At 53.6% G+C, this 14,219-nt stretch overlaps 1 protein-coding gene across 1 annotated transcript in view; it reads left to right on the forward strand.

Annotated features, from left to right (window-relative positions):
- The first annotated feature begins 1,140 nt into the window (after positions 1-1,140).
- Positions 1,141-14,219, forward strand: part of LOC125551693 (E3 ubiquitin-protein ligase RNF25) — a 36,070-nt gene continuing 22,991 nt past the window's right edge. The window contains exons 1-3 of the mRNA XM_048714984.1: positions 1,141-1,439; positions 2,723-2,761; positions 3,614-3,751. Of these exons, the coding sequence (XP_048570941.1) occupies positions 1,293-1,439; positions 2,723-2,761; positions 3,614-3,751 (324 nt within the window). The 5' untranslated portion in view covers positions 1,141-1,292. The remainder of the gene's footprint in view (positions 1,440-2,722; positions 2,762-3,613; positions 3,752-14,219) is intronic.

Here is a 14,219-nt window from a genome sequence, read left to right on the forward strand (position 1 = left end):
CGCAGCTTTTGTTTCGATTAACCAATATTAACAACTGAATCGATATCTAATACCCAGGTGCTACTAGGAGTACTAGTAAGGTACACATCAATAACATGTATATCAAATATAATTTTGTTGAAGTTGCCAGCTTTCTTATCTACCAAGCATTTGAAGTAGCTCCGCTACCAGTGACCGTTTCACTAAGCAAAGGATTGCCATCACCCTGCACATAATTACCCAGAGCAAACTAACATGAACCCTACACAAACTCACCACGGGAACCACCCCTAGATCTAGGGTTCCAACCATGATGTCAACCTCTGATTCCCAGCAAACAGGGAGCCAATGCCTACTGACACATCATGAATTGCACGAAAATCAAACAAGAGGAACGAAGAATGATGAACGCAAACACCGACCACTGTATTCAGATTTCAAAAATCAAGTCATCTCTCCAAAACAGAGCATGAATCCCTACTAATGGGCGAACCATCCCCCGCGGCCACAACTCAAACGCAATCTGACCTAGCTACGCGCCGACGATTCCCCGCCGACGGGAAACAACAGAGCTTGCCACTACGCCTAAGATTCGTCATGGATTCGACGCACAGAAGCATAGAGGAGGGGGCGAAATGCAGGGATTCGATTGTGATACCTGTGCGCGGTTCAGTCTCCAGCGACGATGGAACGATTGTGTGCGCTACGACGACGACAACAGGCCACCGCGAGACTTCCACCGTCGTCTCGCCGCAGATTCAACCAGGAATCGCCTCTGCATCGCCGCGGAACCGCCACTCGTCGCGGCTCTGTCTCAGCAAGAATGAGGAGGGGAAAATGAAAAGAAGAAATGAGAGAGAGGAGAAGACAACACAGAGAAAAACGGCTACATGCCGTGAAAGCGGGGAGGTGGTTATCGTACGTGCGTCTGGGCGGGCGGCAGTTCCACCGCATGACGAATCTGACAACCGCGCGCTGCGGGTCATGCCGGAGGCCGTTCGGGCAACGCTCTACCACCCGCACACCACACTATGCCTACCTGGCACGGAAGAATCTGGTTGATTGCTGTAAGATTCGCGTAATGTAGCGCGGGTGGACGAAATGCAAACTACTGTATTACACAGCGTTATCATTCGGGTTAAAAAAAAGAAGAGCGCACCCACATGTGGCCCCGAGTCCAGAGAACCAGATCACAGATCGCTCTGGCGGCTGGGCCCCTCGTCGCTCGCCGTCCACCTGCTAGATCGTCGTGGGCAGGCGACCTGTGGTCCGCCTGTAGGCGAGAGTGAGGGCGTGGACAACCCCTGGAGGCAATGGCGGCGGAGGTCGAGGAGGAGGTGCGGCTGGAGGTGGAGGCGGTGGCGGCGGTGTACGGAGAAGACTGCCGCGTGTACTGCGACTTCCCTCCCCACCTTGTCGTCCACGTTCGCCCCAACACTGCCGACGACTCCTCGCAGCAGGTTCGCCTTCTCCACATCCCCTCCACATCTAGACCGGCTTCACGGTATCCGATCCCTCCGATTGGTTAGTTATTTGCGATTAACTACATGGCCCGTGCGGTTGATCGATTGTGAAGCAGCTAAGTCTGGAAGTAGTCAGCTGTGGTTAGTGGTGGTCGCGTTGCTGCTTCCGAACCCTAGCACACAGTAGTTTTTTTTTCTTTGGCGATGATAGCATACAGTGTTAGTCCTCTCGTTATTAGTTAAGTTATAAGCTACTAGTTCTCTAAGGATGTTTAGTGCTTATCGCGTTAGTTCTGATCAACTGCTAGGTTCTTAGTTACCGAGTCAGGATGCCTATGACCAGTTGTTATTATGCATGCCATAATCGTTCTAATGCTTCTGTAGAGAAAATGCAGTTCACATAAAAAAATATCCCCTTACAGAGTTATACTTAGTGCAGTGTGCGCAAAAAGCTTAATCGGTTTATTGTTAATAACCTTTTCATGTACTCCTTGATAATTCTTTTTTAAGATGGTAGTATTGTAAGTAGAAATTTAACTGTTTCATCAATGATATTTGCTCTTAATCAATCCAGTAATAATTAGTTTGAGCCAACAACCCATGCTACCACTGTAGTGGTAAGTTCATGTTGATACAGACATTAGGTAGTATTGCATATGATACCGAACGAATACATAACTGCCAGCCGCACCTACATTACTTCCACCTTGGTGCTGGTAAAGTGGTGGTGGCAGGGACGGGGTGTTTTTGGGAGGCCATAGTGGATGCGATCCACAAAGGGATAAATATAGGTTTTTCTAATGGGAAGAATGAAGGGTAAGTATGGGAAATACGGAATAAGGGGAGGTTGTGAGGAGGAAGGGGAGGCAATGGGGTGGCTAGTGAATGCAAAGTGGAAGCGACGTGAAAAGTTGTGGTCCTCGTATGTCAAGTCACAAAGAAGCCCACATTTGTCCTCATATGTATAAATATTTTGGCTCACTTCAATGATATGATAGCCAGTAATTGTCAGCATGTCCATGATTGGGGTTGAACAAATTAGGTTAAAAGCTGTTCTGTCTTCCTACCATGAGCTTTCAAGTGTTAATAATTGTAAGTTGTGGCATTAGTTTGGTTGCACTGTATACTTGATCTTGTTTATATATGAATCCTGTGTTCGCGGCATCCAATTGCAAAATTGTACTGTTGACCAATATCACCTTATCTTTTTATTACTTGTCTCTGTTAAAAGGGGTTATACATATTTATTCGTATATTAATATCCGCTTTCTCCTTTTCAGTTCGTGGAACTCTTTCTTGGAATTAAAGCATCCTCCGAGGTATGAACCTGTTATGGGTTACCACCTTTCTAGATTTTGATATATCTCCCATCTAACTTCTTTGTTAATTTGAACTAAAACCACGACACTTATTTTGGAATGGAGGGAGTACCTCTCTATTTTGGGAACAGATCTTCAACTGATTGACTTGCATTGTTTTTCTTTATGTCGTGAATTCGAATAGGTTATATTTCCTTTGTTTCTCTTAGAACCTCGTTTCGTTATTTGCCTTGCTGTATATCCTAAATGTGTGCATCATTACTTGTCAGTCCATTCATTTTTTTTGCTTAGGAATAGCTGTACAATTATTTGGAGTTAAGTTGGCCAGCCATTTGAAAAATTATACACGTGAGTGGTAACTGCTTTTGTACAAGGTACATTATATCCATTTGCACTACTAAATTTCTTGATGACATGCATACATCTTGCTGTTTTGGAAACTGCTCCTTCTTGGGAATAATGCTATATCTTTCCTGAAATGGTTCACTGTATTAATGTCTTGAAATCAGTAAGCCAGTAATAAGGTTGCATTTCATCACATTGAGGCAACATTCTAATTTGTGCTATCGTAAGTTCAGAAGAAGGTGGATGAAACCTGAAGGATCAGCACCTCTTGGTTCAAACAACCTTTCATGTGTGTTATTTATTTTCTGGAGAAACTGCAAAATTTCATTCCAAGGCTGAATGCCTAAATGTTGATATCTAGCATGCTTGTAAATTTACATCATGAATCATTTTTATGCCGCTACCTTTCTCCCAGGATTTTTATCTCCTTAGTAAGTCTACCTGTTCACAATGGTTATGTATTGTCTCAATACTAATTCATTACATTTTATGGCATTGTACTTGTAGTATCCAAAAGAACCACCTCATGTTTATGCTGTGGAAAGTAAGGGCCTCGATGAGAATAGACAGGCATATCTTATTAGCAGTATCCAAGACAAGGCAAAAGAGCTTTCCTACTACCCAATGCTTGTGACTCTGTGTGAGGTATTTCCTTGTTTCTTGCATTCTGTACAGTAGACTAGCAGTGAACGAACAAGACTTGTTCCATATCATAATGTTCAAGAGGACTGCATTTAACTCAGAGTCGAAGTATTTGATAGTCGCATACGTGTTTGGAGTGCCCCATGTGTGTCGGGTCCAGTGTTGGACTGATTGAAATATTCAGTAGTACACACTCACAACAGCAGGGAATAGCAATTTTAGAGGTTGATCGTGAGGAATTTCGATGGATTTCAGATACACCTAAAGGCCAGCCAGGAACACTGGCGGCTAGGGTTTACCCAATACAACCAGAATGACCCAAAAGTCTCAAGATCCATGGCTTTATAGCCTTATAGATAGCATAACGCAAATGAAAAGTAGAGGGAGCAAGTGAATAGCTCAGTGGAGCGTACCGGAAATTAAACAAAGATGTCTTGGGGCTTGGCTGCTGTCCGACTGAGGATCGACGTCACTAGCATCCTCTGTTCAGCTCAACATCTGCTGCTGCATGTCGGCATGGAGCCGGCGATCTATGGGGCAGTACAGCCCCTTCGCTGGTTCGGGAAGGGGTGGCGATCGACGCAAAGAGCAAACACAACGAGGGGCGCACGATCTTACCCAGGTTCAGGTCGCCCGGAGGTGTAAAACCCTACCCCCCCGCGCGCGCGCGGCAAGCGATGGGAAGAGAGCAGCTACATGAGTACCTATGCGTGAGGGTTGCCAAGGTTCGAATCCCTACTAATGTTGCCCTGACCCTCCTTTTATAGCTTAAGGGGTAACCACAGTGGCAAAAAGGTCATTACAGGGGTGATTAGACTGAAAACCATGCTATCATACCTAACTCTGCTAGTTGGGACAAAACACATTAAATGCGTCTTTCGGCAAAGTGGTAAGTTGATCAGAAGGACATCAGATGGCAGATGGACGACAATGGACAACTCCCGCCAAAGCGAAACGTTATTTAAACTTAACTGAACTTTGATCAATTGTCGACTCTTCAGAGTCCTCATGGCTGAAAGTGTGGAAACACCTTCTGGATAAAAGTTCTATCTTCCCAGGTTGCTTCGTTCTCGGACAAATTGCAACGTTTGATCAGCCATCTCCCCACAGGGATGCTGATTACCCCTTGATGGCGTGGGATCAGCTATCTTTCCAGAAGTTTCTCAGGCTCCAACATGATAGTTCCATCAGGGTGAAGGAGAGGCAGTTGTATGGGATAGCTTGGGGGCCCCCAATGGTTCATCAACTGATTTGTATGAAAAGTATGGTGTACTTGACTATCTTCTTGTAGGCGGAGCTTGTAAGACACATTGCCAATTTCCGAGAAACCTGAATGGTCTATAATATTTGGAGTTCAATTTCAGACATTTTTGAATACTTAAGGATGTGTGCCTGTAAGACTGGAGTTTTTAATGTACCATGTCGCTTACTTCCAAAGTTCTTAGTCCTCTTCTTATTTGCAAAGTGCTTCACCCCCTCGTGTGCTCTGAGCAAATTGTGTTTGATTTGGGATGCAGTTTGCTCAGAAGTGATAATTGAAGGTAAAATGTCCACACTATCAGTAGGGTAAAGAGCAGCTTCAGCCAGCACGTTTAGAGGCTTGTCGTAGAGAGCTTGAAAAGGTGTCATCTTGATAGCACTGTGGAAACTTGTATTATATACCACCATTCAGCTAATGGGAGCCATCGATGCCATTTCCTTAGTTTCTAAAGTACTATTCTCTTCTGAGTATTCAGTAAATATACTAATTCAGCATTGCTTCTTGCAAAGCTTGAGTTTGAGCTTGATTAGCAAGTTTATAAACTTTCTTGTGGCCAGCGAACCATGGTTCTTTGCATTTATAGCATATTCCTTCTATCCTTGCTTGTTGAATGGCAACTGCTGTCTTAGTAATGACAGGTTTCAGTTCTTCTCACAAAAAGAGGTAATTGCTGAACATATCGTCTCTTTGGTTGTTGGGCATGTTCCATTCTTCTAGCAAGCCAAATTGCTCTTTGCAAGTCTGCAGGCTGGTGACACTGCACATAATGATGTATGCTACCATTCTGTCCGGAGACAAAGCTATTCGAGTAGTAATCATCACACAAAGCTGGATTATCCTTCTCATTAGATTCATCAAGTGCTCAAATTTGAGAATATACTACTAGACACTGGAAGTCTGAGTGAGTGAAAAGCTCTGACATTGTTACATATAGAAAATTCAGAGAATCTGTCACCTATATATATCTGCAAAATCTGCACTAAGGTAAAGTGGCAGCCACAATCCCTGCACCTCTCCACCATTCAATTGCAGCTCCTTTAGAGCATCTCCGACCATAAACATCAAATTAGGCCCCTATGTCCATGGACAGCAGTTGGTCGAGCACCATTTGTCCGCTCGGGCAACGGTACCCCCGTTTCCCCCTCCCCAAATGATATTGGGCAAGCCCTAGGGTGGCCCAATCTTCACAATTTTGAGGCGGAAATGGGGGGAATTCAAATAGCAGAAAGAAAACAAGAGGAAACACACAAGAACAAGGTTCACAACACAAGTTTACTCAAATCACAAACAAGGAGAGATACGCCTCAAGATCCAACATCAACAAAGGTAAAGGTAAAATATGTAGGGTTCTTTTTTTTAGACGATCAGGGGAGGGGAAAACCCCACCCCTAGTTCCATTGCAAGAATGAAACCAGAGCAAGTCGATACAATCATGCCAGGCATGTTCCAAAATAAAATTAGGCAGGCAAAACAACTGAAACTGGACAAGAAAATAAACTGGGAGTGGCAGCTAGAGGGGATCCCAGCGAGAACAAAAACCACAAGGACTGCGTGCAGGCAGTGTTTTTCACTATCTCCCTCTGATTACATCACGACTTCCAACAGCGATTCCGTGGACTTCAGTGGTGACGCCTTCTTAATCCTCATCATCGGAGCAGCTCCGTGTGAGGGAGACCACACTCCCACCCCAATAACAGAGATAGGGCTCAGGATGGAGTGCTTCCGAGTCAGCTTGCCGCCAGTTGGAGAAACTTTTTTTCGAGAAAACGCAAAAGACCTTTGCGTTTCATTCCATTGAAAAGAAAGAGAGATCCAGCCTCCTAGGAGGTGAGTTTTACAATGTCATGGGCTGTTCAATGCACGTCCCAGGAGGTGGGCAGAACAACCCTTAGCCCCTGGGCTCCGGCACTGGCCCAACAGCGGGCCTCTTCTTTGATTCTATCTACTAGCAAATCAATCGAGGGTGTCGCATTGTCAAAGACGCACTCGTTCCTATGTTTCTAGATCATCCATGGGACGAGCAAGGCGATGGACCTGAGGGCCTTGCGATGCGTCGTCGGTGTTTGCTCGTTCGCTCGCAGCCACCATGCCATGACAGTGGGCTCCTGGACCGGCGCCTGGGTTGGCATGCGCAGCCAAGTCAGGGTGGCATGCCATGTTTGGCGAGCGAAGGGGCAGGTCAGGAGTAGGTGCTGGATGGATTCTGCTGCTTGATCACATAGGAGGCACCTTGGGTGATGTTGCAGGCCACGTCGGGCTAATCTTTCCGCCGTCCAGCATCGATCTTGGTTAGCCAACCAGTGGAAGAATTTGACACGTGGCGACGCCCAGGTTTTTCAGACGAGCTTCCAGGAAGTGCATCGCGTTGAGCCTTCGAAGGTGGCCGCGTAGCATGACTGAGCCGAGTAGGTGCCGTTGGCCGTCCATCTCCAGAGCAGCCAGTCTAGGTCGTTCGACAGGGGGATGCTGTTGACGGTCTGCCAAATCGTCAGGTATTGACCTATCTCGTGGAGGCCGAGGGTTCCCTGGATGTCACGCGCCCAAGCGTTCTGGGCCAGCCCTTCCGCCACCGTCCTCGACTTCCGTCGCCTTTTTGGGATGCACTGGTGGAGCAGAGGGGCGATTTCGTCGATGGACTTCCCATTAATCCAGCGATCCTCCCAAAACAGGGCCAGCCGACCGTCCTCGACTGTCATGGTTGTGGATGCAAAGAAGAGGGCGCGCTCCTCATGTGAGAACTGAAGGTCAAGTCCCTACCAGGCGCGATCCGTGTCCACGTGAGCAAACCATTGCCAGCGCAGCCGGAGCGCGAGCCCGGTGCGCTCCAGGTCATGCACCCCAAGACCTCCATACTCGATGGGGCGGCATACATGTCGCCAATTGACATGGCAGTGTCCACCGTTGGCAACAGCGCGTCTAGCCCACAGGAAGCCCCTCTGGATCTTCTCAAGCTGCTTAAGCGTCTTCTTTTGGGGGGGGGGCAAGTGCAAGCATTTGGTGAACGGGGATGGCATTAAGCACCGACTTGACCAGGGCGAGGCGTCCAGCCTTGTTCATGAGCCATGCCTTCCAAGTGGGTAGCATGGCAGCCAAGGAGTCGACTAGGGGCTGCAGTTGGGCGGCCGTGGGGCGACGCGTCGTTAGCGGGATACCAAGGTAGGTAACAGGGAGTTGCACTACCGGGCACCCAAGCTGGGCGAGCACCATGTTTGCAGCAAGATCCCCGTGAAGGACAGTGGCAGAACTCTTGGCGTAGTTCACCTGTAGCCCACTTGTCTCCCCAAACAGGGTCAGGATCCCCTTGATTGTGGCCACATCTCCTGGCGTAGCATGGCAAAACAGCATGACGTCATCGGCGTACAAGGAGATCGCCGGGATGTGGCGACGAGGGTGTAGCTGCTGTAGGATGCCAAGGTCGGTGGCGCGGCGCATCAGTCTGCCAAGGATGTCCACCGCAAGTACAAACAGTTGCGGGGACACGGGGTCGCCTTGGCGCAGCCCGCAGCGGTGCCAGATCGGCGGACCAGGCTCGCCGTTAAGAAGGATGCGGGTGCTGGACGTCGATAGCAGTATTGCGAGCCACTCTCGGAATCGGTCTCCGAATCCGTACTGGCGTAGTACCTTGAAAAGGAAAGGCCAGGATAGGGAGTCGAAGGCACGCGTGAGGTCGAGCTTGAGCATGATCCGCGGGGCTCGAAGTTGGTGCAACATCTTAAGTGATTGCCTGACGAGGATGAAGTTGTCGTGGAGACTGCGGCCGGCGATGAACGCGTTCTGGTTACGACTAACCAGGCTGTCCAACCTTGGGGCAAGACGTAGCGATAGAACCTTGGCGAAGATTTTGGCCACAAGATGTATCAAGCATATCGGCCGGTAGTCGCGAAGCTGGTGTGCGTCGGCGCGTTTGGGCAGCAGGGTCATGAGGGCCTGGTTGAGCCTGTAGAATCCGCAGCCTCTCAGCTCGTACAGCTGCTGGAAGACGTCCATGATGTCGTGCCTTATGATGCCCCAGCAAGCATGGAGGAATTCCGCGGTGAACCCGTGCGGCCCCGGAGCTTTGTTGGCGGGGAGGCGTTTGACAGCGTCCCAGACCTCCTCCACGGTGAAAGGCTCATCGAGGCTCGCGAGATCACCTGGGTCAATTAGCTGTTCCAGGTCCATGGTGACGTTACGTTGAGCGGCCGTGCCCAAGATGTCGTCAAAGTGCTCGAACGCCGCCCGCGCCATCTCGTCATGATCGGTGAGCACTTGCCCGTCCACGGTCAGGCTGAAGATCCGGTTCTTCTGTCGACGGTAGGAGCACTGTCGGTGGAAGAAGCCGGTGTTGGCGTCGCCTTCCTTGAGCGTGGCAATGCGCGCGCGTTGTCGGGCGATGGTGCGCTCCAGGGACGCGAGTCCGAGATACGTGAATTTTAGCTGCTTCCGAAGCCAATCTTCCGGTGCGCTGAGCACGCACGTCTCCTGGGCCTTGTCAAAGCGTGCAATGAGCTCACGTGAGATGGCCAACCTATCCCGAATGTTGCCCGTTGACTTGGCACTCCAGCTAGTGGGGCTGCGAGCCATGGTTTGCATGCGTATCATGAGGCGGCAGAATGGGTCCGGGTCATGCACCGAGCCCCATGCCGCAGCCACCGTGTCGTGGAACCCGTCAAGGCGCAGCCAAAAGGCCTCAAAGTGGAAACGTCGGTGCGCCGTGGGCATGGGGGAGCAGTCCAGTAGGAGCGGGCAGTGGTCCGACACGACGGACGCGAGGCAACGGAGGTGACACTCGCCGTTTGCCTCCTCCCAGTCCGTAGTGCAGAGCACGCGATCCAACTGCACCAAGGTAGGCGGGGACTGCTCATTCGACCACGTGAAACGGCGTTCGTTGAGGTAGATTTCCTTCAACGCGAGCTCGTTAACAAGGCGGCGAAATTTGCCCATCATGCGCCGGTTCAGGTTGCCGTTATTTTTGTCCTCATCGCGGAGGATCAAGTTGAAATCGCCGCATAGTATCCATGGTCCGGGGCAGGCCGCACGTATCTCCCGGATCTCTTGTAGAAACGCGATCTTGTCAGCGTCCGCTTGGGGGCCGTAGACAACCGACATCCACCAGGGCACACCAATGGTCGTGGTCACCTTGGCCGTGAGAGCATTTGTGGTGAACAATGGGTCCGTGATGCTCACCGCCCTGCTCTTCCATGCCAGGAGGATGCCACCGCGCGTCCCATGCGCAGGTAGGTAAGTGTAGTCGTCAAACTCCGAGCCAAGGGTGTCCAAAACAACACGCGAACAAAGTAACTCCATCTTTGTTTCCTGCAGACATACAATGGACGCGGCGGTGGTGTCGAGCAGCGAGCAGATGGCAAAGCGTCGGGCCCTCGTGTTTAGGCCGCGCACATTCCACACAGCAACCTTAAGGCCGTGATCCATGAACAATGGATCGACCGGCGAGGTGCAAGGCCATCCTAGTGCACGTGCGCCTCCTCGACATGCGCCTGCATCGGCGTGGTGGTCATGCATATCGGGATCTCGCGGTCGACCAGAGCAGCGAAGGCCTTGATCACTGTGAGCGGGATCGGCGTCGCGAACATGCCCTTGTAGGCGGTCATCTCAGCAGAGGTGATTCTTTGGTGCAGCCCGACAATCCCGAGTGTGCGCAGGACCTGGACTTGTGCGCGCCTCTCAGCGGTGGGCGGTGCCGCCGTCGAGGAGTTGGTCGAAGCCGAGCGGCGTGGCGTGGCGCGAAGTTCAGGGGACGGCGCAGCTTCCTCCCTGGGGTTGGCAGAGCAGCGGAGATGTGCTTGGTGGCGGCGGCCAGGAACTCGCCCAGCGTGAGGGTCCGTGGAGCCGAATCACGAGCGCGAGGTCGTCGCATGGTAATGGGCGGAGAGGCAAATCTTCCCGGAAGCCGAAAGGCTTGGGCCCTGGCGCGCAGCAGCTAGCGTGCGGGGCTCGGCCTCGGGCCTGGTCGGCGTGGAGGTGGGCTGGGCCTGGGGTCGTTGCAGGATTACGGTCTGCGAGGCGGGTGGGCCTGCGTCCTTGTCTGGAGAGCGGGACGAGGCGAGGCGCTCTTCCCCGCCCTCGTTGGCGCACGCGAGGGGACCAGGGGGTCGGTCGGCTTGGGCAGCAATGCCTGCGTCGTTGTGGTCGGCTTGGGCGGCAATGCCTGCGTCAGTGTTGGCATCACCCGCGGCAGGGATAGCCTGATCCGCCGCAGGGGTAGATGTGGGTGCAAGAACTCTTTGCCCCGACAAGCAGGCGGACCCCGGCTGTCAGTCTGGCACCTCGCTCAGACCGGGCAGATCCCGACAACCCCTCAGATCATGCGAGCCGCAAATGGGCTCTGCAGAATCATCGCCAGGACCATGGGGCCTTGGTTGGGGTGGGACTTCCTGTATATCCAGCGGGTTTGCGGCCTGTGGCGGGGCGCCAGTTGTCCCTGTAAGCGGCTCCGTACCCAAAGCAGATGCGGACGCGCCCAGCGTGGGGCCGCCGCCAGCTTGCTCCGCCTGCACGGCCCTGGACTCCCCAGCCGCCTCATCAGCTTTGTCCCCGGCCAAAGTGTGTCTTGGCCTACGTTTGCCCCTTCCTTTTCTGGCTCGGCGACGTCGATTGGTGGGGCCAGACTGATCCCGTGGACCCGGCTGACCTGGCCATGGCGCCATGGAGCGTCTTCCAGCCAGTACGGGCGGTGGCGCCGCTGAAGTTTGGGGCGCCGGCCATGTCTGGTCGACAGCCACCCATCGGCCCGCGCGGCGCGGTTTCCGGCGCGCCACCCAGAGGAGTCCACAACCATGCCGTCGGCGCGTCCTGAAGGCCGTGCCTCGGTGCGTCGGCGCTTGCGGCCGCGGCGGCGTGCGCGCCCAGCGCCGTGACGACGTCCCTGGTCGTTCCCGTCGTGCGCACCATCTGAGCCAGGTCCGCCTCGCGGCTGGGCGGGCGGTTGTGGGGCTCTGCCCCTCTTTGTGCGAGACAAGGCGATGGAGATGGGGTAGGTGAGGGCCTGATGGTGGGTGCCTCGGAGCTCAAGCGTGCCAGGATCTGTTCCACAATTTCCAGGACGGCGGCGCGGCATATGCTGGCCGGGTCGTGGGTGCGCCCGGCCAACCGGAACACAGCCATGCCCGCCCTGGAACGGGTGCTGGGGTGGAGGCGCTCGATCCATCAACTCTCCTCGAGTATGTGCTCAGCGGTCGAGAGGTGCCATGCCTGAGCGGGGATGCCACGGAGCTCAAGCTCAACGTGGTACTCGAACTCGCTTGCGCCCGCGTGGGCGAGCTTGCTCCAAGGGCGGACGGAGAGGGAGAATCGCGGTGATCTGATGAAGTGGTCGCCGTTGAGACGACGCATGGTGGTGCGCGAGTAGAAAAGGATCAAGAAGTCCTCCGGGTGATGGGCATGGACCGTGAAGTCACCATCAGCGAGCTCGAGAGAGCTGAGGAGCAGGTCAGCGACCTCTGCAGCGGAAACTTGCGGGCGGTTTCCGGTGATGGAAGCCACCATTGCGCGTGACAGAACCTCCTCCGCCTCCTTCATCTCGACAGAGTGTGCCATGATGACCCTCACCGGCTCAACCGCGGGAGCCAATGGTGCGGCCACCACCGGGGCCGCGGGGGGGGGGGGGGGGGGGGGGGGGGGGGGGGGGGGGCCGGGGGAGCGCGCGTCCCGGCAGCGGGGCCGCTGCGTCCGGGAGAGGCGCGTGCTTGCCGTGCGGCTTGCCTTGCAGCTTCTCGGCTCTCAGGGGTGCAGGAGCGTGAGTCATGGCCGGACAGAAGGCAACGACTACACCTGACCGCATTGGTGCAGTCGCGCACGCGGTGACGATGATCCAGGCAGCGGAAGCAGAGGCCCGCCGCTTTCTCTGGGGATGGGCTGCGTCGCCGGGGCCGCAGGGAGTTGGGCGCGTCGTCTTGGCGGGGGCGGCGGCGGCGATTCCGGCGTCGCGGCCGCTGGAAGCCGTCCGCATTCACCTGGACGCCACCCGGGGCACGGTGCACCTCGGAGCGGGGGCCGAGACGGCTCGCGGCAGGTTGCCGTGGAGCGGCGACGGCCGGTTGCCATGAGTCTGCGACGGCGGCAGGGGCTGGAAGCGCGAGCGGCCTGGAGGTGACCGGCGGCATGCGTGCGATGTCGCTGTACGAGCGCGTCGAGGACTCGCCCTCTGAGTCGAACCAGCGGTCACCGGAAGACACGCGGTTGTCGGAGAGGGTCACTCGGGGCTCGGCAGGGTCAGCACTGGGGGTCACCATGGCTGGGGGGCAGGAGAGAGGAGGGTCACCGGCGGGGATTCACCGGCGACGGGGCTAGAAGGCTGGTGGGCTTGGAGGAGCGGGGTGGGAGGGGAGCGGAGAGAGCCATCTAAACTGACAGTTGTGCTGTCTAGTTGGAGAAACTGGCTCTTCATCGTCAGTTAGGCTGAGATCACCCAGGTCATCAGGCGCGTCCTGGGAACTTAGCCACTTCCTATCAGCAGGGGTTGCTTGAGGAACTCCAGTAGATATGCCCAGGTCATCAGGCGCGTCCAGGGAACTTAGCCACTTCCTATCAGCAGAGGTTGCTTGAGGAACTCCAGCAGATATGCTAGGAAAGCTTCCATGTATTCCTTCAGTTGTGCCGACACCAAGATCAGCCATGATCTGAGTGTTTTTAGTATCCTCCACCAAATCTGTTTGATACTAATCCAAGAGAGAATCAAAATCATGTTGTTGTTGATTCTATATTTCCAGACACACCAAAGAACAACAACATTGACCGTGTTTAGAACTAGGCGTTTCTTGTTAGAAGAACAAAGTTCAAAAAGGCACGCGGAAGCGAGCGATTATGTGCGCAAAAGCGTGGGGCGTTGGCCCAACGCCTCGCATAGGCCATATGCGCTCGGAAAGGCGTGGGGCGCGACTAGGCGGAGCGCCTTTTCTATTCTACACGATAGGCGCGTGGACACTGAGCTTAAGCGCGCGCGGTGCTGCACAAAGGCAAGGGAGGGAACAACCGAAGTTGTAGAAAAGCAGCGGCACGTTGCACAAAGGCGAGGGAGGGAGCAGCCCAAATTGAAGAAAAGCAGCGGCACGGGCGGCAGGAGAGAGGGAACACACCAAAGTTAGACATCGCGTGTTAGGGTTAGGTCTAGGTGCTCTCCTCGCGCTGTTGGATCTCAGCTCACGTTGCAGCCGACTGCAGGACTTGCTCCACTGGATCTCCTTCTCCTCCAAGCGCCAGCCACCTCGAGCT

This window comes from Triticum urartu, chromosome 4 (assembly GCF_003073215.2).
Source record: "Triticum urartu cultivar G1812 chromosome 4, Tu2.1, whole genome shotgun sequence".
Lineage (NCBI taxonomy): Eukaryota > Viridiplantae > Streptophyta > Magnoliopsida > Poales > Poaceae > Triticum > Triticum urartu.